Raw genomic sequence first — 27,252 nt, 5'->3', positions numbered from 1 at the left:
AGTGTTTTTAAAATCTTGTATGTATCACCAAATACAAGTCACAACAGCCAAAAACAGCTTCCAGCTGCCATGCTTTATTATCACATTTTTGAGTGTCATTCTTGAAGACTGAGTGAAAAGAACACTCCAGCTTTTGTCCCCAAAAAGAAAGTGGGAACTTTGACAAAAATAATATCGTCAGTATTACAATACTAAAAACATAGAATTGTTTAAAATTAAACAATAAAAAACCAAAACCACTCAAACTTGAAACCTTGTGCACCATTCATACCAGATAGTGGCTAAGATTTGATGTAATCATAAGGTTGTGAACAGGTTCTAGAAAGGCTGCTCTCAGCTTTGGGCAGCAGTAATAATAGACCTCCTTCTCCAGACAACATTACTAATTGATTTGGAGTTAATCCAGAGAGAAGAGGAGAAAGCAAAAGAGCAACAGAAAGCTTGTTTTTGACAGAAAAGAATACGATGAAGAACAAACATGAATCATGAACACGTAAAATACAAAAATTTTTACTTCTCTAGTGTCAAGTTTAAGAACATCGGCTACAAGACCACAGACGAAACATCATTATCCTTACTTTCAACTACTTTCATTGACATTGCTACCAGTACATTCATTTTCTTCGCAACTGGAAATTTAACAGCTAAACTTTTAAGAAAATAAACTAGAGCCCGAAAAGATCTACTCACTTAGATTCATCATAAGGCGTTTTACAGATACAGTAAAGCTTTGTGTCCTTCTTAGTTTCCTTTGAGGTAGTAGAGATCATTTTCTTCTTCTTGGACTTGGAGCTTGAGTCTCTTTCTTCTTCTCGCTTCCTCTTCTGGGAAGCCGCAGGCAGTGTGGCCGTGGCCGTGGCCAGGGGGCCTGTGTGCTGCGGGGGAGGCGGAGGCGGGGGTGAAGGCGGAGGGGCTGGAGGCGCAGGCGGCGCTGCAGGCGACGTGGCCGCCACTGCTGTGGCCTGCACCATGTCTTTCTCTTTCTTAATTTTCAAGTCTCTCTTGAGTTCTTCCTGTTGTCAAGTAAAGACAATACAAGACTGTCATTGGACTTAATGTAAATGCACGACGTGGTCAGAGGATTTTCTATGACCTTCCTTCTTGCCTTACCTCCCTTGTCGGAGCAGCTCCACAGTTCAGCCTAGTGTGAGGGACGTGAGTAACCGGAGTGTCCTAACCATACTCCGAACCCAATCAAATCCACGAGAAATACAAAGGGAAGATTACGCAACAACTGGAAAGCTGCTATCTTCAAAGAAGATCTGACAGAAAGATGACCAAGTTTCTGACAACAATGGCCCTCTTGGCTTGCTCGTGTTGTGTCTTGATTATTTCAGTTGTTGCTCAGAATGGGTTTCAAGTGTCCTCACCCACTGGCTGCTTCCTTCCGGCTGCTCTCTGTCTCGTCCTTGGAGCGAGACCCACCAAGAACTGAACATGACACTCAAGATGTGGTCTTTGACCAGCCCAAAAACTGAATGAGAGACAGACTTGCCTTGTTTATTATGCTCCTATGTCTAGAACTGAAGAATGCAGGGAAAGCTATTTTAGCAATACACATTTTGACATAAATTAACATCCTTACTTCTCTTCATGTGAAATACTTTATAGACACACCTGTTACCTAGTGCTACAACTTACTCTTTGAAATGCTTATTTCCCTAGAGAAAAAAAAGCTATTGTCATTGGCATCCAAGTATAAACTTGGTGTGAGTAAGTCACTGCTATGACCAAGCTTTTAAACATCACACATACAAAAATTTAAGTAATCTCTACATCCAATGTGGGGCCTGAACTTCACCCCGAGATCAAGAGATCAACAGTCGCATACTCCAGTGACTCAGCCAGCCAGGCAACCCCGTAAACATCACAAAATTCTAACAAATAAATCTGAATGGTCTTGGTTTAATGCATTTTTTTTCTATCTAACATCTAGATAGTCTTGTGAGAAGGTAAAGTTGTATGACTATTCAGCAACCGCTCGCTCTTTATTTTTTTTTAAAGATTTTATTTATTTACTTGACAGACAGAGATCACATGAAGGCAGAGACGCAGGCCGAGAGAGACAGAAGCAGGCTCCTCACTGAGCAGAGAGCCCAGGACCCTGGATTATGACCTGAGCCGAAGGCAGACGCTTAACCATCTGAGCCACCCAGGTGCCCCAACCCTTCTCTCTTTAAAAATAAAGCCTAAACTTCTTCTGAGGGAAGAAAGTAAATTGTGGGTGCCATTTTCCCAGTTAATATGATGTGTTTATAACATAATCAAATAGATTTTAGAAAGATCAAGATGGTTTAGTGGGGTGGGCTCAGCTGGTAGAGCATGCAACTCTTGACCTCACAGCTGTGAGTTTGAGCCCCATGCTGGGCACAGAAGTCACTTAAAGAAAAAAAAGTTACAGTGCTTACACACTTTGATCCCATGCTCCAAGAACATACCGATGACAGGAAAATATAAAACGGAGAAGACTGAAAAGACAGACCCATGCTTGAATAAGATATAAACGTCTCTATGAAATGGAAACACAAAACTGCACGGGGCTGAAACTGCAGACCTGCGGGATTCCAGATTCAGAACCAGGAGGTGGAAGCCCAACAACCCGCTTCTGCAGAGAGAAGGGGACTCGCATGCTTCGTGGGAGTGGGCCTCAAGAACAGGCTCCCGGCTTGATGGAAGGGTTGGCTGGTCTGCTGGGCCTCCAGAGAGGAAACAAAAAGAAAACTCTCCCTTCAGTGCAGATGCTGTGCACCTGGGTGACTCAGTCGGCTGAGTGTCTGACCCTTGACTTTGGCTCAGGTCATGATCTGGAGCTGTGAGATGGAGCCCCACATCGGGCTCTGTGCTGGGATGAAACCTGCTTAAGATTCTCTCTCTCCCTCTGCACCCCACTAACCCGCTCCCACTCTCTCAAAAAAAGAGAAGAATAACTGAATCTGAATTCATTCCAAATGCAATTTTATAGAACAATTTGACAAAAACTTTGTAATAATTATGTTTGAGACGTTCAAAGAGCTAAATGAAGGTTTAATTTAATAAGAAATTATTTTAACTTAATAAATTATTTTATCGGGGCGCCTGGGTGGCTCAGTGAGTTAAAGCCTCTGCCTTCGGCTCAGGTCATGATCCCAGGATTCTGGGATCGAACCCCGCATTGGGCTCTCTGCTCGGCAGGGAGCCTGCCTCCCCCTCTCTCTGTGCCTGCCTCTCTGCCTACTTGTGATTTCTATCAAATAAATAAATAAAATCTTAAAAAAAAAAAACAAGAAATATTTTTAAATGGCATATAATGAATGCAGAAAAATGTTCAGTATATGTTGTCTCCAGTGTGATTCTATTTCTGTATAAATTACGTTTATACAAGAATGTATCTATTAAAAATAATACATACAAGATATATTCTAAGAATTATCTAAAAATGGTCATCTCTGGAGGGGGGGGCACACTGACTTACACATTATTTTTACTTGTTTGCCAAGCTAATTACTTTGAAAGACATCTGAATGTACATGTCCAATTTATTCACTTATATGTAAAGAATACAGACTATTAGCAGAACATGGAGTGGGAACAGCGTATGACACACACTTTATGTTAAATAAATAGCTGCTGAGTGAACTGAATGGATAAGTCACATTATATATGATTCTGCAACCTGAATTTTTCATTTAGGCATTTATTACTGAGAATTTCCCCAAAGAATTAAAAACAAAAAGGACCAATCCTACACACACCCTTTTGTTAAAATGGGAGTCCACTGTGTGGACACTCCCAAATGTATTTAATCCAGTGGTTTCCAGCTGAGGGTGGTGCTGGTGCCTCAAGTATGTGAGAATGTAGGTGGAGGAGACAAGGTCATTTCTTGGTGACGATACAAGCATTTAGTACCCAATTTTATACTTTGTAAAATATGTAAAAATCTGGCCTGTGGAAAAGGCCTGAAGTACTTCTGTTGAGAAATACTGATTACTAATCTCTTCTCTGTGGATTTCAGACTGATTCCAAATTTCTGTTATGATGATTGGCATTCATTATGTCCCTGCTCATGTATCTTGCCTGTTTCTTAGATGAGTTTCTGGAACTGAAATTATGGAGTATCAGAATATCCACATTTTAGAGTCTTTTGCTACACACTGATGTAATGTTTTCCAGAAATACATGATATTTTCTCTAGAAAGTCTTTTCATTTCACCTCTTAGTATTTAGATTGATTATTCTTTTTTAAAAAAAATCTTCCCCCCCCTAGATTTTATTTATTTGACAGAAAGAGTGCACAAGCAGAAGGAGAGGGAGAAGTAGGCCTCCCGCTGAGCAGGGAATCCAACGTGGGGCTCGAGCCTAGGATCACCTGAGCTGAATCAGGCACTTAACCAACTGAGCCACCCATGCATCCCTAGGTTGACTATCTTTTTATATGTTTACTGGTATTTGGCATTTTTAAATTTGAAAACTGCTTATTTGTATGTCTTACACATTCTTGTACTAGAGTGTTCTTTTCTCTTTAATTGCAAGCTATTTAAAGTATACATTATAGTAATGATATATGTATATATTGTGATAGGATTCTCCTTATCTAGTTAAGTGATATTCATCATTTTCTTACTGACCTTAAGTCGGTAAGGTCAGTAAGACCTTACTCTTTTAAATTTTAGTAATACTAATTGTCATCAATGTCACGAAAACTTTTTTCCTGTTTGTTACCTGTTTTTCAATATTGTTTATGGTATTTTCTTTCTTCCTATATAAAGCTTTTTTTTCTGTCATCAAATCTTTCTTTGTGGCATCTGAAATCTGCAATGCGCAAAAGTGGTTTTCCCCACCCTGAGATCACAAAAATTACAATCTTGTTTTCTTCTATTATTTCTGTGGTCTCCTTGTGAACATTAGAATTTTTTATCTGAAGCAGATCTTAAGTTAAGGTGGGGGGTAATATTTGCTACTATGAATTGGCTCTTTCGTTTGACACTCACTTTTCACAGTGCCTGTAGTCTCAACATGTCTAGTGTGTGACCACCTCACTGAAATCTCTAATAAAATTTTTCTTTTGGGGTTTTGATATAATAATCCTAGCATATACAGTAAAAATTTTACCTCCTTTTTCTCTTCTTGACTTAATGCACTAGAAATTTTTGGAGATGATAAATAATGATGTTGGTTTTTGACAATGTCCTCTGGTTTCTGACTTTTGTGGGAAGATACCTCATGTCTCAGAGTTGTGTAATGTTGGTTGGTGGGCTGATCAGTTTTTAAAAAATATTTCTCATCTTCTTAAAATACACAAGGTACTTCTAGGAATGCTTTAAATAGCCTACTTCTCTTTATGAAGCTGTTCAAATATATGTGAATAGATGTTTTCTTTCATTTTTCAATAAAACCCCTAAGGGAGCAGAGGATTAGCAATGCCTACATGATCAGTTACATGTTAAGGAGGAAGTGTCTTATTTAATGGGCAACTCTTTATTTTCCATTCTTCCAACACTGGTTTGCAGTTCTTGGTCTACCTTTCTCATGAAACATGCCTCCTGACAACTACTGGCGAGACTATGTCATAGAGCATAAAAGCTATCTATCCCCAAGAGGGTTCTCAAAACGTTTTTCTTTAAATTGACAGACTGACCTCTTAGAGTGGCTACATTCGAGATTACGTTATACCTTCAGATATAAAACCCCTGTCCTGTTTCAAAAGACACATGTCCCACTGTTTTTAGTCTCTGTACAAAAATGTAAGTTTTAGACACAAGCTGACATTTAAAGCTTAACCAAAGTTGCAGGGGGAAAAAAGAAAAGAATGAAGTTAAATGCTAAATGTTGGACACAGAAGGAAAGGAAATACCTTCTTACCTGCACTTCAATCTGTAGGTCTTTGTCCAGGAGCGCTCGCTTTTTCAGTATTTCAGCTTTGAGCTGTTCCTTGTGTTTGAAGAGCAGTGCAGAGAGCTTGGTGGCATTCTGCTTGCTACGTTTCTGTTCCACGCTCTCTTCACGCTTCCGTTTTTTTGCTGCCTGTTTTTCTTCTTTATCTATCTTATCCAAAATATACTTCATCACCTGGTTACACACAATCATTCTAGAGAGAAATATATAATCCATGTGATGCTGGGCATTTCATTCTGAAATGGCTTAAGAAATCATTTTTCTGTATCTCTATGGTTGATACACAAACATTCTATGACTGGAAAGTTTCAGGAGTGATTCAAACCAGTTATGAGCAGCTAGTAGTGCCAAGTGTTCTCATTTAACGAACTTCAGCCAAGATTAAAAAAAACAACAACCGTAAACTCAGACTTCCTGTGCATGTGCACGCTAAAGAGGAAAGGCTGGTATTCAACGAGTCCCTGTGTTCCTGGGTTTTAACATTTCTCCCTACCTTTGATTCTCTTCTCTTTCGGCTGGAGTCATGGTCTTTTTCTGCTTTAAATGTTCTATTACAGCATTATGCTTCATCACCACCTTCAGGACAGAACAAAATCCCAAAGTGCATTATTTTATATAATGACTGCAAGTTGGTATACAGAAAACAACAGCAGAAATCTGAGCACGTGTATGTTTCCCAAAGAAACTGTAAGAATTTTATATCCTAATACAAATAAGATTAGAGCTATAACAATATGGCCTTGGTGCTTACCGTGTACTGGGCGCTGTGCTAAGTAAGCACTGGATATTACCTCAATTAGTCCTCCTAACAACAATGAAGGGGATCATTTTATAGAAGAGATTCTGAGACATGAAAAACCTAATTCACTTGTTTGAGATTAAGTACTATAAGCTGTAATTTTTACCCAGCTATGATTCTCCAACAGCCATTTTTTTTTAACATTACGTTCTCTTCCCTGGAATCAATTTCAGATTATTTCCCCCTCTTTCCCCATCCCACTTTGCACAGAGATTAGGATAAAGACAGACATTGTGATAATTCTCAATCTACAGACTACACAATAGTAGAAGCTGGGTAATGATGCATCTGAACATATCCATGACATCAAATTATAAGAATATTACCATACACGTTTAAAATCCCTTTGCTGTTTAAAAAGTGCTTCTAACCACATTGTATTAGAATCACCAAACGTGCTAAGAGACCAGGTCTGAACTATTCCCCCCCAAAATGAAATGATGCTCCTATGACGTGACGGAGGTGCTGACTATCGCCACAATGGCGATCATGTTCCAAGTATTAGTCTATCAAATCAACGTATTGTATGCCTTAAATTTATACAATGCTACACGTTGAACATATCCCAATAAAGAATAAAAAATGCTTCTACATACATGACCTCATTCAATCATTACAATAATCCTGTATGGCTGGAAAGAGAGGGAGTATTAATGAGGATATAGAGCTCAGAGGGGAGAGGTGAGTTTCACAGACTGTGACTGGAAGACCCCGGAACTGAACTCAGGTCTCACTGACTTGGGGACACTTGAAATCCACACTCAAACTCCTCACATAAGGCTGTCGATGCAAATACGGTTTTCTCCAGTGATGCTACAGGATCTTATACGTGTGACTTCACTTTAAGTAGAATAATTCTAACTCTTCTAAATGGCCTTACTACTTAGCTAAGACGCTACTGGAGGATGCCACTTTTTATTTAAGCTACCGAACAGAAGAACGTCAACCTTTTTACAAGGGTGTGGTTAGAAATGCAAATGAGTTCCCACTGTCTATAATTTGCTTGGCCTACATGCAAACTAAGGAGCGACAATTGCAAATAACTTCAAACAAAGGGCTATGGCACCTAAAGTGGCTTTGAGCTCGGGCAGACCTTCAAGTTTTGTATTCAAGGGTACTGAACCTCCTAACTCCATTTCTCCCATCTTAGTTCTCCTGGAGTACAGGTAGTTCTTCTAAGAAGCACTGACTGTTTACATCCAATCAAGAGTTCCAAGCCACGGTAGTCTTTCGTTATTCCTCGGCAATCCAGTGCTGCTTCTAAGGGGAACCGTCAATGCCTTTTGTCTCATCATGTCGGAAACCTAACACAGCCAACACTAGGTCTACTGCACAGCACAACCATTCAAGCTACTGAACATGCTGCTTTTACTTAACAACTTTACCTGTTTCTGAATGATTTCACTTTGATTAGAAGCTTGGAGGGTGTGTTCCCGCTTAATTTCTATCTGTTGCTGCTTCTTCTTTTGCTGCTGATCCCTGAGTTGCTGAACCCTTTGCAACTGCTCTTGCACACTGGCTGCCTGCACTGTAACCACATTCTGAATCTGGTGAGTATGCACAGGACTGCTTTGCTGAATTTGAATAGGTAACTGGAGTTTGATTTGCTGGGGCACACCACCTTGCTGAGCCTGTATCTGAGCCACAACCTGCGACTGGATCTGAGAGAGAACCTGGACTTGTTGCAGCTGAGGCACAGCAATGACTTGGGGCTGTGGCTGCTGTATCTGGAGCTGAGGACGGGGTGGGGATGAAACAGTAACTTGACTTAACGTCTGTCCTGATGAAAGAGTTTGAGTTGGAGACTGTACCTGGGGTTGTGATTGTGGCTGGCCCTGGGAAGGTATCGGAAGAGATGTATGTGGCTGAATTGGAATCGGTTGTGAGGTTGTAGTCTGAACCTGGGATTGCTGTCCAGGAGACACTTGGGATGGAGTCGATGGACGTATTCGAGTCTGTGGTGGACTTTGGACGCGAGCAGGAGACTGTCCTTGGACATGACTTTGAGGCTGACACTGTACTGCGACCTGGGGTTTGGATGACTGTGCTTGGGTGGGTTGTGCTTCAGAAGGGACATGGGATGCAACAGTTGTTTGGGTCTGAACTTCAGGCTGAGTCTGAACTTCAGGCTGAGCTGGGGACGGGGGCTGGGTTTGGGGCTGGGGCTGAGCTGAAGGCTGAGCAGTCTGTGGCTGGGCTTCTGGAGGACTCACACTTGATGACTGAGCTGGCGGCAGGGTTTTGGCTTGTTGCACCTGTGTTGGGGGTGATAATTTACTCTGTTTTTGTTCACTTGTACCTGTGAAAAAGAAAGACCAAATATTTCTATTACTCTAGAACATGGGACCTTGGTAAAGAAGAATTTGAAGGGGATTTTCTAAAGGTGAGAATTCTGAATTTCAGTATAGAAGACTGATGCCTTAGAAATGCGTTCCACAAACACACCTGAGCTAGGATTCTTCTAACTGGGGAGCCAGGTCCTGCTTCAAGGCTGCCCTGTGCACATGCTGCTAACTCTCCAGAGCGCTGGGTTTTAAAGCAAGGCGCCATCTCTGGAAATCAGCCAGGACTTCTGGCACAGGCTAATGCTAAACCCTCCTTTTTCTCCTATGGCACAGTGAGGGCGGCTTGCAGGAGGAGGCTAACGAAGTGGTTCTGGAGCTGCAGCTCTCAGATGTAGGCTATGAGCTGGACAGACAGACCCAGCCTCCCTGAGATTATATGCAAGATTCAATCGGTGCCTGCAAGGCTGGGCAAGCAGCAAGTGTGGGCACAGTGACCACGACAGCCGCTATTTTTTTGCTCCGCACCCCAATTTTCTGTATTTTTTAGGGGGGGATGGAGGGGAGAGGGAGGAATAAGAGACTCTGTGAGGATGACCAGTCATCTCATAAGCTCACTGGCTTGAGGCATATCCCCCCAAAGACAAGCAGTGGGCCTCCCATCCCTCTATTAGCCCAGCCACTGGAGTAAGAACATGCAGCATTGCTGGTAACCCCACGTTCTACCTGCTGCTGTAGTGGAGACGGTGGTGGTGGTGGTGCTGGCTGCTGCAGCTGTTGTTGCCAAAGGTGTAAAGAGGAACCGCTGAACGGTACCATTTGGCATGGCAGCTTGCATCAGCTGTTGTCCTGGACCCGGAAGTATAGTCACCCCCTGAGGTATCAACTGCAATTGTCCAGTCGTTTGACCTTGTCCTTGAATTACTACTGTCAAACCTTGATTGCCACCCTGTGGAGAAAAACAGACAACATATAAGCAGTGTTCATGGCATCAATCTGTAAGTATACCACTTTTACGGTGGTAAAATAATGTTACGGTGGTAACATAATGAAAACATGTATGTGGATGTGTACTGAAAAGCATCAGAAGGAATTCATCTAAGCTAAAATAAGAATATTTATGTGGCAAGACTGATGTTGTATAGTGGAAAAAACATGAACTAACAACCCAGAGTTCCAGTCCAACCTCTCCAAATGGGACCGCCAGGTATCTGTCCACAAGTAACATTACTCTTCCAGACCTGAATTTCCCCAATCTATAAAATAAGGGCACTGAGGTAAATGGCTAACGCCTCCACAAAATTCTGATTATTTATATCATGTTACCATATGATATATTATATATTATTTTATAATTTTCAAAGCATCTTTATAGGATACTGTCTTGTTTGATATTCACGATCGACTTGGACTTTGTGGAGTAGGGAGAGAAAATATTACTATGATCTTATCATTAATTAGAAATTCAAGGTTATAAAGCTCAAGTCACTTGCCCAAAGTTAGAGACCAAGTTAAAGGTAAGATAAAATGAGGCGCCCAGGTGTCCTGGTTTCAGTTTTTCAGCATGTTTCAGATGCCCCATGGCGTGTGTCTGTGTGCACTTGGGGTATAGACAGGGAATGCTAACGCCAAGTCAGGAGGTTGCTAATGTCTACACTGTTGTCAAAATGGGGACCAGGAAGTAAAAACTCTGTATGTACTACCTCCCGGACATGTGTGTGCACATATCCTCAACTCTGCTATAGCAGATAATGCTAGGAGTTTTCCAAATGACTAAACCAGTTTATACTACCAGCAGTTGTGCATGAAAGTTCATTTTGTCTCACGTCTTTGCCAATTCTTGATCCTGACATTTTAATTTATACCAAGCTCTTATGTACATAGTTTTAATATGCACTTCCCTCATTACTAAAAGAGTTCAGTACTTTTTTTCATTTTGAACATTTAGATTTCCACTTTCGTCTTCAAGTCTGTCTTTTTTTTAAACTGAACTTTCTTTTTGCCTCCTTGATTTTTAGTAATTCTTCATGTCTTTATTTGACAGTATTTGTATTTTCTCATTCTTTTCACTTTTATAATGTTTGCTGAACTGAAGTTCTTATTTTTTTTTTCAAAGATTTATTTATTTATTTGACAGAGAGATATCACAAGTAGGCAGAGACGCAGGCAGAGAGAGGGGGGAAGCAGGCTCCCTGCTGAGCAGAGAGACTGATGTGGGGCTCGATCCCAAGACCCTGAGATCATGACCTGAGCCAAAGGCAGAGGCTTTAACCCACTGAGCCACCCAGGTGCCCTGAAGTTCTTATTCTAGATGTAGATCAATTTATAAATCTTTTCCTTTACGATTAGTGGTTTTTTTTTTTTTTTTAAAGTAAGAAAGCCTTTCTTTTCCTACCTTAGGTTATGAAGGTTTTCTTCTATCATATCTTCTGAAAGTATTATAGCTTTACCTTTCACAGGTAGGGCTTTTATCCTCCTGGAATTAAGTTTATGCGTGAGGTAGTGGCCTAGTTTCACAGTTTCCCATATAAACTTAACTGTCCCAACACCATTTACTGAACAGTCTATCCTTTTCTCAGTGACCTGCAATGACACCTCTATCATAGAAAAAGTGTCCACATATATATGGGTCACTTTCTGTATTCTCTGTTGGGCTACTGGTGTGTCTTTGTTGTCTGTACCTTTCTCAATTAACGAGGAGGGATCATAAGAAGTTTTGGTATCAGGTTATCACATAGGGCAAAGACTCCTGTTCTTCAAAAGTGTTATAAGCTATTCCTTCTCCTTTGCACTCTCACATAAATTTTTAAACATCAGCCTGTCAAGTTCCACAAAAAAAAAAAAAAAATCTCCTGGGATTTTTACAGGAACTGCATTCAACTGATTACTACTAGAAGAATCGATAACGGTAACAATCTTACAAGATAGCAACTTATGTAGTCAAATTTTATTTTTCCCATGGAAACTGGTCAACTAGTAATGTTTTGGTAGTTAAAAAGATTATCCATCTGGCTGTTTTAGTTTATAGTCTAAGGACTCTAGATAACTGAAATTTATTGTATCTCTCCTTTGAGAAGTATTTTTGTTCGACTCTAGGAAGCAGCCATTTCTTTAAAAAGTGCATTGCAAACTTCTGGGAATAAGTACATGGCTGCTTTTGTTTTACATATATTTGAGAGAGAGAGAGAGAGAGAGAGAGAGAGAGGGAGAGAGAGAGAGAGGAAGCAGGGGGAGGGAAAGAAGGAGGAGAGAGAGAATCTCAAGCAGATTCCCCACTGAGTGTGGAGCCTGCCCCAAGGATCAATCTCACCGTCTCTGAGATCATGACCTGAGCCAAAACCAAGAGGTGGATGTTTAACCAACTGAGTCACACAAACGCCCCAAGTACATGTTTTTAAACTTACTGCAAGAATAAATAAATGATCACCTCTAAAATTAAAATGAATGTTAACTAAGTGGAATTAAAAACTTAAAGAAAAAGAAAATTAAAATGAAGCTGCATTACTTACGTGGCCCTGTGTTAACTGAGTGAGCTGAGCCATGGTAAGCTTCACCTGTCCCTGCTGGGGGCGAGGGGACTGTGAGGCCGAAGACTGCAGGTTTGTGCTGGGTGTTCCGGAGGTTAATCCCTTCTGCGCTGGCGTCGAGGAAACTGCACTCGGGGCAGAGATGGCGGTGGAGACAGGCTGCCCTCGAATGATCTGAGTCACCACCTGCTGAGGGGCACCTACGGGCACAGCAAAATGCTCTGAATGCTCAGATGCCCTGAGGCAGCATTCTGAGTTGAAATGTTGTTCAACATGTCAGATGAGTGCGTACTTTTCAATTTTCAGAAAGACCTGTGTACCGCTGTCAGCCCAAGGATGCACTCAGACATAAACCCATACCCGGAGTCCCACCTGGCTGTCAGTGAACCTGTTTTCGCTTGGCTCCCTGACAAGTATTCCCCAGTTCTTGCTATCTGCAAGTCTAAAGCTAAAATGACAAATAGGGAAGACTGAAGACAAAAATACACATTAAGAGCCATTTTAAGAGGCTGCCTTTCCTTAGGAATATTTAAAATAAGAAGATAATCTAATATAGAATGAATGCATATGAATTTCATATGAATTTTAAACATAACAAACAGAACAGGACTATTCTGAACCAATTATGTTTATAAAGGAGATTTTCTTATAGCTCTTCACCAGTTTGGGAGAACCATGAGGTCAAGGATCACTTTATCTTCAGTATCAGGGCAAAATGCTCAAAGAATACTTCCAATGCTCACTGTTCAGCATCTACTGAATGAATGAATTTAAATTAGAATGGCTCTATAGCCTTCCAAAAAACTTCCAATTCTCATTTAACTTGCTGAAACTAGAAGAAAAAGTAGGTGGAATTTCTCCCTTGTGGAACAACTGCAAAGAGTAATTACTTGATAGCTAATTTTATATTTACAATGTTCTAATTCGTTATTAGTGACTACCATCACATTTCTGCGGTTTTACATTCATTTCCTGTCTTTTTTTCCATTGCTGAATATACATTCCTGTAAATATACACAGACATTTCTTTTAATAAATGGTGCTTACGTATCACATTGCACATGTGTAACATTTGAAAGTCTGACATTCAGAATACCCTCCCTTTTAATTTTTTTAAAAATAATGCTATGGTGAAATCCCTGTTTATAAATTTTTATACCCTTCTAGTTATTTCCTTAAAATAAACTACCCCCCCTACATTACTGGGTTTCTAGCAGGAAAACAGTACTGAATTGGATTTTAGATAGGTTATACCAACACACACTCTCACCATCACTGAGTTTCTATTTCACTGAACGCTTGCCAACCCTAGGTACTATCACTAAAGTACAATATTCCAGCAACCAGAAATGGTATGACAGCGTCATAGTCTCTGAATTTCTTCAATTACTATAAAGGGTCAGCATTTAAATCCGTGTCAAGTCATTATGCTTCATCTATGAAAACTCTCTCCACACTCTCCCCATTTCCCTTCTTTCCTACTTATTTACAGGTGTTTTTTTTTTATAGATTAAAGATATAAATTACAACTATGTAGTCTTCCTACTTTGCATTCTGCCTTTTATTTCTTTTTAGATCTCAAATTTTTCCCCCCAATATGCATGTGTGTATGTTTTTCTTGTTCTGGCTTTAATTTTTTAAAGTTTTCCTGCATTCTCTAATCAGATGTATCTTTCCAAGTATGTTCTCAGTCATGGTATGTGTTGGCAGAGGTTTAATGCCCCAACAAAACTATAAACTGATTATTTCATTATCACTTGCTGTAAGTCCAGTCTTTCCTTCCTAATTCAAAATGACACCTTTGTGACACTGCAGATTCTCAGAGACAATGCCTCTTTACTGGCTCTCATTGGTCTAGTTTCCTCTGGTGTCACAGTGCTAATTATGTGGTGTGCAACGTGCTCTAACAACTAGCAGGGCACATTTTCCATCACTACTTTATCTTCTAAATTTTTCTCAATTAATCTCTCCCATTTATTCTTACGATGAACCAAAACACACTACACCATCTAAAGTCAAGTGCTTTAATTTGAGAATTTCTGGACCCCACATTATGTCATTATACTGCAGTTCAAGGAACAATGCATGAAAAATCACTTTAGTTGATCCCCTGGTACAGGTATGATGCCATCATAAACACAGATGGATTAAAGGGTTGGTACTGCTCATTCAGATGACCCCCAACATGTACATGTTAATTTAAGATTATCACCGAAATGTAAATTGAAAAATTAAAAAAAATATTATTATATCCAGGAAGTCTGTGGATTCCATTTTGGGAAAGGCTAGTGTGATAGTAGGAACAGGGTAAGCTGTTCTACACATAATCAGAGACACATTACACACATCCACCTATCCTCCACCTCTCTGGCCACAACTCCTAGGATTCTTCCACATCTTCACTGGGCCCCACCAGACCCACTGGCCATCTTGCTTTTCTTTGACACATGAGACACACTCATATGTGTAACTAAGGATTCACATACCAAGTCAAACACATAACTGGAGCGACATTAAGGCAATACCGAACAAAGGCTCTATATATCTTGCGATCACCAAATTTTTTCAGATTTGTAAGTATATTATTATTTGTCATCTACAATTTTTTCTCCTTTACATCACTTTTATTGTTCCCTTTAGTTACCTGATAGCTATTTTTAAACAGTAATAGATACTAGACTCTATCAACTGCCCCTGCAGCATTAAGTGAAATAATGGATCTTCCTTTCTTTTCTAGGGTAATCCTATTTAGACTTTAGAAAATTGCTTTTATTTAAATAAAAAACCAGTGCTTTATTTCATTTTAGAACGGTGCTAAAATTATAAAATGAATGGAAAAGATTTAATCTTTTCTTTGCCCTGTGCCCTGGAACTTTTTCTTATAAGAAAGAAATTGCTTCCTAATCATTTCAAAGAATTTTATCCATAAAATCATGAGGTCTGGAATTTTCTGTAGGAAATACTATGGCAACTTTCCAAATTTCTTGATATGAGTCATTGAGACTTGAAATTTATAAGCACAGTATATGGTTAAATATATATATATATATATATATATACACACACACACACACACACACACACACACACACACACACACTAAACTATATACATAGTATATGCCTCATTATTCAAATAGATTTAGTTCCTGAGTATGGGGAGTGAGAATTCCCTGAGGTCTTGCTACAAGGACTCCTACACACAATTCTCTTTTGATTAAAAAAAGTTCATTCTAGGGGCACCTGGATAGCTCAGTCGGTTAAGCATCTGACTTTGGCTCAGATCATAATCTTGGGGTCCTGGGATCTAGCCCTGCATCAGGCTCCCCGCTCAGCTGGGAGCCTGCCTGTCCCTCTCTCTCTGTCCTTCCCTCTGCTGATGTTCTCTCTCTAATACATAAAGTCTTAAAAAGAAGTTCATTCTATTTTTATAGCACTTTCTCATTACTAATTCTGTAAACTAGCATTTTGTTCCCATTTCTCAAGATTAGACTTGCAAAAGAATGGTTTATTTTATTAACATTTGCCCTTTTCTCTTTTCTTTAAAGATTTTATTTTTTTAAAGCATTTTTTAAAAAGTTTCTAAACATTTTTATTTATTTATTTGACAGACAGAGAGAGCTCACAAGTAGGCAGAGAGGCAGGCAGAGAGAGAAAGGGAAGCAGGCTCCTAGCTGAGCAGAGAGCCCGATGCGAGGCTCTATCCCAGGACCCTGAGATCACGACCTGAGCTGAAGGCAGAGGCCCAACCCACTGAGCCACCCAGGTGCCCCTAAGATTTTATTTTTAAGTCATCTCTACACCCAACATGGGGCTTGACTCTCAACTCCCAGATGAAGAGTCACATGCTCTACTGACCAAGTCGGCCAGGCACCCGCCCTTTTCTAATTATTACTTATATTTTTATTTTATTTCCTGTTTTCTTTAAGACTTGTTTTGTATATTTTTCTAACTACTGATTAAGACTTAACAATATGGGTTTTTGGTCTGTTTTATCCTCCAGTGTATTTCAACTGCATGGAGTAGGTGCTCAAGTAGTTATTGAACAGATCTGCCTCTGAGTCCTGCTCTGGCAGAATGACTTAGGTACTACTCGATAATCGGCTTGAACCTACGCATTTGATGTTCCCTTAACTCAAAAGTTACTTATGAGAACATACTTTTTAAAAATTTTCAAGCAAGTAAAAATTAGTAGAATAACTTAATTCACTTCTAGCTTTACTATACAGAATGTGGCCTACACACATTCTACTTTTTGGAAGGAATTCACCAGGTTTTTCTTATGACTCATTATGTGACTGTTTTTGTACAGAGTCCATATGGACCTAAAACCAACGTGTACTCCTGCAGGTTTAATAGTTGACACAATCTGCTTCTGGTCTACCATGCTTCTGTTGATCCCTCCCTGATATCATATAGTTCTTGCTTTAAACACACTAATGAAATCTTTTTTTTTAAAGGCTTTTTTTTTTTTTTTTTAATAAAAAAAAGATTTTATTTGACAGAGAGAGACACAGCGAGAGAGGAAACACAAGCAGGGGGAATGAGAGAGGGAGAAGCAGGTTTCTGGCTGAGTAGGGAGCCTGAGATGGGGCTTGATCCCAGAACTCTGGGATCATGACCTGAGCTGAAGGCAGAGGCTTAATGACTGAGACAGCCACGCGCCCCAAAGATTTTATTTTTAAATAATCTCTACACATAATGTGGGGCTTGAACCTATAAGCCCAAGATCAAGAGTCACATGCTCCACCAACTGAGCCAGTCACGTGCCCCTTAATTGGTTCTTAAAGATTCCAAATGGCATCTTCACTTCAACTTTTTATCTTTAAGACAATGTAAAAATCAGTGACTTTTGCTCTGTTTAATATTAGCAGGATAATTTTTGTCCTCCCCACCCACACCCCATCTCCCTCTTAATTGCTATTTTTGGTCTTTATTTCATGTACCTTTGCCCATCTTTTTACTAACCTTTTGTGGTAATTCAACTTTAGATATGTTTCTTATTAATATACAGTAGGATTTTTTCTTCTCTTTACAGTATTCAACTTGTAAATATGGGAAGTTTAACCTGTTTGTATTAACAAAGGGCTGATTATGCCTTTGTAATCTTTTTTTATGCTTTCTGTTTAAATCCTTCCTAGCTGTTTCCTTGATTTTGTCTGTCTTTTACCACACAGAGTATTGTCTTCACTCATTCTCTTTACTCCAGTGATTTGAATTAACTTATCTTCCATTTATTACAGGTTTTTAGAACATTTTTATTAAGCATAGCTGGATCTATTTTTCCCTTACTGGCAATGCCAGGAATGAAATAATATGGATGTACCCCACAGTGGATTAGAAATTTAGTGTGCTTTGATGTATTCATTCAAATCGGTATTTTTCAGTATGCAGAGTGGCCAGTACAGAGTATTACAGATTTCCTAGACTGGTTGTATAGGTGTAAAAGGAGAATGCTGGAGGGATGAGTACCTGGCTGCACCATCACAGGTGTTCGAATAATTGCCTTTCCTAGTGTGGACTGTTGGAGCGGTGTTCTAATTACCGTCATACCAGGGCGGATCTGAGGCCCTGTGATTACCTATAAATGACACAAAGGACAATGAGTTAAAATGTTTTTAAAAGACTAAAAGCATGACGGACTTCGAACACAGATCTTTAAACATTCTCTATTGATAAATAGGTCTACAGAAATGACAAAGGCTCTTGGACATTACATTTTAAGTTACATTAAGCATCAGAATAAAGATGGAATTCTGAGGGAAGAAAATTTAATTCTAATGAGATCATACGAAATTCCTTGTCACTGATACCAAGTACCTCTTTACAGGCTAGAAGGGAAGGACAAGACCCAGTGAAGCTTTGTTCTATAACCACAATGGTTGCTCACAGAAAAATGTTGAGTCCTATTTTCCCTGAGGTCCAATGTTCTTTCAGTTTTAGAGGAGAGACTACAGAGCATATTATTTTCAGGTCTGTAAAACTTCAAACCTTTTCCATGATACTTAGAGCCAAAGAAACGGCTATACATATCTAATACGTATTCATATCAGCTGATTACAAACTAGTTATAATGCCATGGATTCTATTTTCATTCTACTCTTAGTTGCACAGCAAGTTTTCTGGGGGGCTCCAATGTTGTCCATTGTTTCATATGAAGGAATTTTCTTTACAAAATCCTAGAAAGCATTTCTTATGATCCATAACATATAAAAATATGCTATTAACTAAATGTTAAAAATTAACATTTTGCATATGATTTATGCTTAAGAATACAAAAGGTTTTTTAAGAAATCAGTACTTTGTCACAGGTTACATAAAAGGCAAAGAAAAATTAGAAGCTGGATTAATCCTGGACGAGGCTGTTCTAAAAACTTCAACTCGGTGTGCTTCACACTTCAAAGCAAAATAAGCCTGTAAAGAATTCTTACTTGTGAAGGGCTTGTGGTTCCTCCAGAGCCTGAGGTATTGGGCCTAATTGTGACTGTTGCTGTCCTGGGCTGGAATGAAGTAAAGGTCTGCTGACTGGTACCTGTACTTGATGGAATGATACCCAGAACTTTCTGCTGTACTTGAACAACGCCTTAAAGAAAGATGGAGAAGTCATTAACAACTGCCCTTTTAATAAAAAGCATCAGGTGTTGCTGGGTTTCTGAGGAGAAACTACGTGTGGCAGGGTTTTATAGTGGGCTACATAGAATGTGAGATCCGAGGACTGAAATCAGTGAAAAGGAAATGAAAAATAATGGCGACAGTATGATCTGGCAAATGTGAATTAAAACTCTTCACATTTCCCTTACCTCCTTGCGTTGCTGGCACATTTACAGCGACAATCTTGCTGTTTGCAGGAAGTGGCAGTTTGGTAATTACTTTTCCTGCCATAGTGACTGGATTGCCTGTAATTTGGAACGTCTGACCTGTGCTGGCAATGGTTGTAGCAGATGTGGCAGCTGTGCTGGTGGCTAATGGGGTATAAGACATTTAATAAGCTTTAGATTTAAAATAACCAGCAACGTAGTGACTTATAGGAAGGGCACCAATGCATGAAATGTGGCTCATTTTGTATTTTTAAGACAAACATTCCTCTCCACTCAAAGTAGTGAACTATGTAAATGTTGAAAGTGAAATAATGTAAGAGAGGAGTTTCGCTAATGTAATAATAATGAATACTATTTGTAACAAACCAACTGTTATAGCTTGTTTGCTCAATCAGCTGCAGAAGAAAAACAATTTTCTAAAGAAATGTTCCATTTCAGTAAAGGAATGAAATTTTTTTTCCCTGAATGAAAGTAATCTTTTCTTTAATAACAGTTGTGTACCTGAATTTGACTGGCCTTGCTTAACCCACGTAGCAAAGGTCTGATGGAAATTCTTGTTTTGCTGGAATGTTACTGTAGCTGGAGATCCAACTTTAGTAGTGAGTACCATTTTAGTTCCAGTTGTAACTGAGCCACTTATGGGGGCCACCATAACTTTTTGTGCTGGAGAAATGGTACTAGTTGTACTGTTTGTTGGGGAAGTGGTGGAAGCGGCAATTACTGTAGGCTTCTGCTGTTCCAATCGTTTCTAGAAAAGCCAGGGACAGAAAACATGAACCAAATAGTTCTCAATAAAAATGAGACAATTCTGCAAGAAGTCCAGCCATAATTTCTCCAAAGTTAAGAAACCGGATCAAATTTCGAAAATATTTCTGAAAATATGTTCATATAAATTTGCCCTTAAACTTAATTTCCTGAAGAAGGCCATATTTTAAGGACTCTAAATCACAGCCTGTACAAATGTCCAATCGTTCAGAATGCAAATAAAAGAGACATCGATAATTTCACTGGAGACAGAAACACCTTGTAGCTTGGCGGCAGAACTTAGAGAACAGAGGCAAATGGTAGGAACTGTAAAAGGTTTCCGGTTTACTATGATGTTAACTTATCCAATTTAAAAAAAACATGTCAATATTTAAATGCCACTATTCAAGCTGACAAAGAAGGTAAGCAAGCTGAAAATTATAGTAAAATATCTTCTCTAAACTTCTTACACTACTCACCTCACACATTCTTATAGAAAAATATTTTAGACTATTTTATGCAGAGAGGTATAATCTGATCAGACTATAAGGTTTTTAAAGACGATCTGTATATCTTTTATCATAGACTGCTAACACTTCCTCACCTTACCAACACAACGATATAAGGTTCCACAAGTAAGAACAAGGACAGCACTCATTTCAAACCTGGTGGCAAATGCTTTGTCATCATTATGTTATTTAATGCTCAGACCAACCCAACAGAGTTACTGGTATTTTAACTTAAAGATGACAAAACTGAGACTCAGAGAGATTGTGTAACTGGCCTAGACAGAGCTAGTTAATGGTGGGGATGGGATGTGTACTAAGATACAACTGTAATGCTGAACAATTTCCTGCCACTGGTAACTGCTCACCAGTGACATCACAGCCGAACTATATAGGTCCGCTTTTGTAAACATCCTATATGCCTGAATATAATGTGAGGTATTTCACATAGTATCTCATTCCTCAGAAGAAAAGGAGTTTAGTTTTGGATACTTTGGAGATGTCATCTGACTGAATCAGTTAAAAAAAAAAAAAAAAAAAAGGAGGCAGGGAAACAAAGAAACTGAACACCTATTTAGTAGTCATCTCCTGAGGGTATGCCTTCAAAATTGGAAATGTTGACTTTATTTGTAAATAAACATTTAAAATAAATGTTTAAAAGTAAAACATTAGGTTTCACTATAGAGATGACAAAACATACCCATAAAATGAACAACAAAACAACTATTTTTTCTCTGAATGAACAGACATGAAAAATCCAACAGTGTTTTTATCTAAAACTCTGATGTAAGGGAAGACAATGACCTATAGTATACAAAAGTAAAAGATGCACAAAAATTTAAAGGAACGTTTTATAAAATGTTAAGAGGAAAAAAGTAGCTTGAAATGAATACTTCGGTTGATATAATATGTAATTTTTAAATATATGTAACTAAGTTAGTGATATTGCGAATAGATCTTTATTGATTTCATCTATATCCTAAAAGTTTGCATATTTAAGTTGGCTAAAAACTCTAATAGTATTCTCTCAAGAGAAAATATGTGAGCCCCTGATATTCAGGCACATATAATATATTATTTATAGTGTGGTAAAGCAAAGAAACCACTGGTAGCTTAATTATCCTCAATTACAGCGAACTCTTAAAAGAGTTTTAGTACAACTTGCTTTTTCATGGCCTACAATTAGAACTTGACAGGACAACACTGTCTTTGAAAATTACCCACAAACACCTCAAGCTAATGTTAACACCATGTGCCGACAATATGTTAATAAAAACTTACCCATTGCATTCTAGAGATAATAAATAAAACCACATGAATATATTACTGTGCTTTTGGTGTGCATGAATTTGGCTAAAAATGTCAATTTGCTGCCAGGTGGGACTAGTACCAACTCCCCCACCTGCTGGACAGCCAAGCGCTGCTGTCTGAGGTGAGCCTCCATTTGGGCCTTGAGGTCCTCTGCCTTCTTCTGTTCACTAACCTTAGCCTGTTGCTCAACTGCTTGTGCCTTTTCTTTCTCCACTCTGCAGGGGGGAAAAAAAGGAGGGATTTTATCAGAAATGACACTACTAGACACCGGTATCAAATATTAAATGAAATCGGGTCGATTTTCATATTATAAAAAGATATGAAATTATTTCCGTTTAAAAATAAACATTAAATATAAGATAATCAGAAACTGACAAACAGATACAACACATTAAAATTAGAAATAGGACTTTAAGAAATCATCCACAGCTAGCACTTAGAATCAAGAGGTGAAATAAAATTAGCTAGGATATACTGAAGTTAAGCTTCAAATATCTGCTTACATGTGAACCAACTCCTTACCTTTCAGCAAACGCCCTGATCTCCCATAATTCCAACTCTTCCTCTGCTACCCAAGTTTCGATAATAACAGGGCCAGTTTGCTTGGGCGTTTCTGGTCTCTTTGGCCGCAATGCACTTGATCGAAGGCCTTTCCTCTGAGGTGTAGGTGTTTCTTTGGAAAAGAAATCAGAGCATTTTAAGCAAACAGAGCTTCTAAAATTACAGTACTTCCGGCATCTCCTCTTATGGCGTAAGAAACAGGAGTTGGCGAACTTTTTCTTAAAGGGTCAGAAGGTAAATACTTCACACTACGTGGGCCAGATGGTCTCTGTTATAGCTATTCAACTGGGCCTTCGTATCATGAAGAGTTAGAATGTACAAAACCTAAGCAAGTATGCATGGCTGTGTTCCAATCAAGCTTTATTAACAAAGCCAGGTGGTGGGTCAGAGCTCATGGGCCAGGTTTATAAAGGCCTATGAGCCTTTACGTAGCCTGTTCTATCTGGCTGTGACCCATTCCCAGCCTCCGTCCCCCTCACTTAACTAACGCCTATTTATCCTTCAGACGCCGACATCGATACATGTCCTTCAAGAAGCCTACTGTATTCTTCCCACCCAGTTGGGCCGGGTGTCCTTGGCATGTACTACTCTGGCAATGCGTTATTTTCCATTATAGCACTGAGAAGGGGGATTTGAAAGTTGCCCGTGTGAAGAATGGATCTGAAACTATTTAGTAGAGGTAAAATCTAATGGTAAGATTTTAAAAATAAAAAGTAGAAAGAGGCAAGCACTGAACCATCCCATTTGTTCAGGGAACTAGGAAGCAGCCGAAGAAAGCAGAAACAGCAGTAGGACCAAGGTTATCCAAAGTGGTAAGGGGCAAAGAAATGTGATCCAAAGAGACTGCAGTGATTTGAAAGCTCTGGGGTCAAGAATGAAGATGTCAGAAACCACTTGTTCCATCTGTTTCTCTGCCCAGCAACGGCTGTCTTAGTTCCATGACAACACTGTTTTTATTTATGCTAATTTTCATCCTCTGCTAGGACCGGTACCCCTTATTGAGGTTCTTTTTAAAAAATCTATTCTCATTTATTCTGCAAAAGGAACTTTTGAATTTAATCAGATTTCAAAATGTAAACCACATACATTTGGAGACAATTAGCTTCTATTATTAAGTAGTACGTTTCTAAGGATAGCATTCTCTTTTTACCCATTTCATAACAGATTTTTTCCCTAAATGTTTTTTTGCACATATGAAATAAGATTATTGATTTTAATCTATCTATATCTCTTGAATCTGATCACCTCACTGAACTCTTTTTAGCATTAACAGTTTTGATTCTCATGTTATAGAATTTTAATACTATGACCTTTTCTTCCCTTCCGTGAGAACAAGGGCTCAGTCCCATTCTTCCATGTATTTGCGGTCTAGTTCTCATCATGTAGTTGCTCTATAATTGTTATGTTATAAATGAATCACTCTTTATGCCTCTTAGGTTATTTCTACCTGAGAACTGAAGTATTTCACAACAGCTTTAACCCTTGAATCAACAGATGTTCAGTGACCAATCATGTGCCAGAATCTACAACGGGTGTCAGGACAACAACAAACCAGACTCAGCAGATGCCTTCTTAGATTGGTCACTGCTCCACATCTTAATTATAAGAGGTATTATTATTATTATTATTATTTTAGATTCTATTTATTTGACAGACAGAGATCACAAACAGGCAGAAAGGCAGGCAGAGAGAGAGGAAGGGAAGCAGGCTCCCCGCCGAGCGGAGAGCCCGATGTGGGGCTCGATCCCAGAACCCTGAGCCAAAGGCAGAGGCTTTAACCCACTGAGCCACCCAGGCACGCCGAGGTATTATTATTTTTTAAGATTTACTTGAGAGAGAGAGAGAGAGAGAGAGAGAGAGAGAGCGCTCTCGCACGCAAGCATAAGCATGAGCATGAGCAGGTAGAGGGGCAGAGGGAGAGAATCTTTCAAGGAGACTTCTTGCTGAGCTACAGCCTGACATGGAGCTCGATCCCACAACCCATGAGATCATGGGAAACCAAGCCAGACACTCAACCAACTGAGACACCCAGGTGCCCCTAGAAGAGGTATTATAGTTCTCTGCACCCTCCCTGTGCTTGGAACAATGCCTATAGATATGTTTGTCTAGTGAAATCCTGTTATGTTTATTACTTAAATACCATTTAAAAAATGTAATGTAAAGATAAGTAATGAAAAGATATCTTTTTGTAATGGTATCGTTCATGTAATGAAGATATCTTTTTCATAAGTGGAATAGAGAGTTAAGGAAATGATTACAATCAAAAAATTTTTTAAAGATTTTATTTATTTGTCACAGAGAGAGAAGAGAGAGCACGCACAAGCAGGGGCAGGAGCAGAGAGAGAAGCAGGCTCCCCACTGAGCAAGGAGCCTGATGCAGGACTTGATCCCAGGACCCTGGGATCATGAACTGAGCCGAAGGCAGACACTTAACCGACTGAGCCATCCAAATGTCCCTATAATCAAATTTTAATTGGTAAAAGATGTGGTTAACAGGTCAATAACAAAAGAACAGAATTATTTGTATTCCTTACCTTTTGGTGCTTCTGGAACTCCAATGGGGCAAATGATTTTCCGGATACAATATTCAGATCGAATGCCATAAGGACCAACATCTCGCCTTTTAATTATCTCTGTTGTTGTGATTTCAGTTTCAGATGTTTCTATGGTGATTTAATCCACACAGTATTAATAACCACCTAAAATATTCAGAAACTAAAAAGGTACAACATCTGGTGCTTTAAAAAGGAGACACACATGGAATAAACTTTTGAAAACATTTGATTAATTAATGACTTCAGGATCATTGCTAGAGTACAGTAATACTGACTTTCTACCTCACTGAAAATTTCTAAACTGAGCAAAATACTATCTGGGGGCAGCTTAGCTTCTGGTAGTGAAACAGTCAAAATACTGAGAGAAGAAAGAAGCAGCAAGCATAGGATTCCAGATGTCCCAGTTTAACTGACTTATACTCTACAATAACAAAAATCTTTTTATAAAAAAGATTTATATTTCAACTTTTTAGATGATTTTGCTGGTTTTGTCATCATGCACATCCACTCAATTTTTTAAATCATACATGTCAATTTTTTAAAATCGTATTTCCAGTTCCATTTATCAACTAAAAAAGAGGAAGAAAGAACCAGAAGAAAGAGAAAAATATAAACACATAGAACGTTCTAGAAAATATACACTAAATGTCAGTGAAAGAAGGCTGCTCAGTAGCTTCACGAGGACAAGAGGGGGAGTGATAACAAAGGGCCATGAGTGGACTTTTTTTTTTTTTTAAAGATTTATTTATTTATCTGACAGAGAGAGAGAGAGAGAACACAAAGCAGAGAGAGAGGGAGAAGCAGGCTTCCTGCTGAGTAGAGAGCCTGATGCGGGGCCCAATCCTAGGACCCTGGGATCATGACCTGAGCCAAAGGCAGCCACCTGCCGACTGAGCCACCCAGGCGCCCCCATGAGTCTGAAAACTTATCAGAATGTGTGTCTTATATATGTGTGCAGTTTGTTTTAGGTAAATTATACCATAATAAATCTGTTAAAACTGTACTTATGAGAACACAAAGAAAATAAAGACCAGCATCTGGGGGGAAAAAAAAAGATTATATTGTGAGAGTGTGAGCGAGCACATGCATACAAGTGATCGATTATGGGCAGTTGGGACGGCTAGGGGTTGGACGTGGAGGGAGAAATAGAATCTCAAGCAGATTCCCTGCTGAGTGTGAAGCCCAACATGGGGCTCGATCTCATGGCCCCAAGATCATGATCTGAGCTAAAATCCAGAGTCAGATGTTTTCTGACAGCCACCCAGGCACCCCAATAAAGATCTTTTTAAAAAATCCAGACTGGTTCACATATAAAAGTAACTCACCTTTTAATCTGACCCCCCCTCTTCCCTGCCTGCCCCCAGGTTCTTACAGCCCGTGCTGCCCAACTTCAGCAAGGCTGGATTTTTAAACACAAGTGTTGTATTTTAATAAATAACAGAAATGCTTAAAATTAAGTGAACTGCCAAGTGATTTTTTTTCTCTTTCCAACTTCAAACAGAAAATAAGAAACCCTTACCTGTCCGTGTAGTCCCTCCTCCTGGAGGAGCCTTGGCTGCCATGTCATCCCATCTCAGGCTTGCCCACAGTAACCGTAACATAAGGCTCACTCCAGCTAAGGACTTCACAGTCTGAAGCCTATACCTGAAAGAAAAACCCAAGAAAAACTACATATGTATCATGTACGTACACGCGCAGGTGCGCACACACACAGACACTCACATTCTATTGTTAAACTGAACGGCTGGTTTCTTGTCTTCATTATGATTCTAATATTTTGTAAGTACTTTGGCTATTACATGTCCCTTAATAAAATAACCCTTTTGTTCCTAGGTGTGACATGCATCTAACAACTTAAAAAGGGTCTGCAGTTGCTTCAAATGCCATATAAATTTGTAAAATGAGCATGTTTCTTTTTAAGACTGACATGGCAAGAGTTTATGAAGATTTTATACATTTAGCCTAATTCCAAAATATGTGCTAGAGAAATTACAAAGAACAAATACAGGGAAATAATTGTGTTACTAAAGGTGATAAAAGAGTTTTGAAAAAGGATAAAATCATAACTGATTTATTTGTGCTGAAACAAAATGAAATTGTTTAAATTTTCTCAAAACACAAAACAGGGGGAAAAAAAAAAAAGACCCCCTGCAAATCCAATAAGGCCTTTCCAAATGGACAGAAATTCTGTATCCAAGTGGTGGTTCTGCAAAACATGAACTACTGGATGAAGAACACCTGCTAATACTAATAAACACTCTAGTCACATTAGTTAATAG

General features: G+C 39.1%; 1 protein-coding gene across 1 annotated transcript in view; it reads right to left on the bottom strand.

Moving 5' to 3' along the window:
- Nucleotides 1-27,252, bottom strand: part of BPTF (bromodomain PHD finger transcription factor) — a 156,291-nt gene that overhangs the window by 18,271 nt on the left and 110,768 nt on the right. The window contains 13 exon segments of the mRNA XM_032870811.1: nucleotides 691-1,013; nucleotides 5,839-6,064; nucleotides 6,365-6,447; nucleotides 8,056-8,969; nucleotides 9,679-9,901; nucleotides 12,462-12,679; nucleotides 17,951-18,059; nucleotides 18,910-19,061; nucleotides 19,798-20,044; nucleotides 22,030-22,072; nucleotides 22,380-22,530; nucleotides 24,953-25,081; nucleotides 26,493-26,617. Coding sequence (XP_032726702.1) covers nucleotides 691-1,013; nucleotides 5,839-6,064; nucleotides 6,365-6,447; nucleotides 8,056-8,969; nucleotides 9,679-9,901; nucleotides 12,462-12,679; nucleotides 17,951-18,059; nucleotides 18,910-19,061; nucleotides 19,798-20,044; nucleotides 22,030-22,072; nucleotides 22,380-22,530; nucleotides 24,953-25,081; nucleotides 26,493-26,617 — 2,943 coding nt within the window.

Source organism: Lontra canadensis, unplaced genomic scaffold (assembly GCF_010015895.1).
Source record: "Lontra canadensis isolate GAN:19392208 unplaced genomic scaffold, GSC_riverotter_1.0 scaffold41, whole genome shotgun sequence".
NCBI classification, from domain to species: domain Eukaryota; kingdom Metazoa; phylum Chordata; class Mammalia; order Carnivora; family Mustelidae; genus Lontra; species Lontra canadensis.
This window is presented reverse-complemented; position numbering and strand designations above follow the sequence as displayed.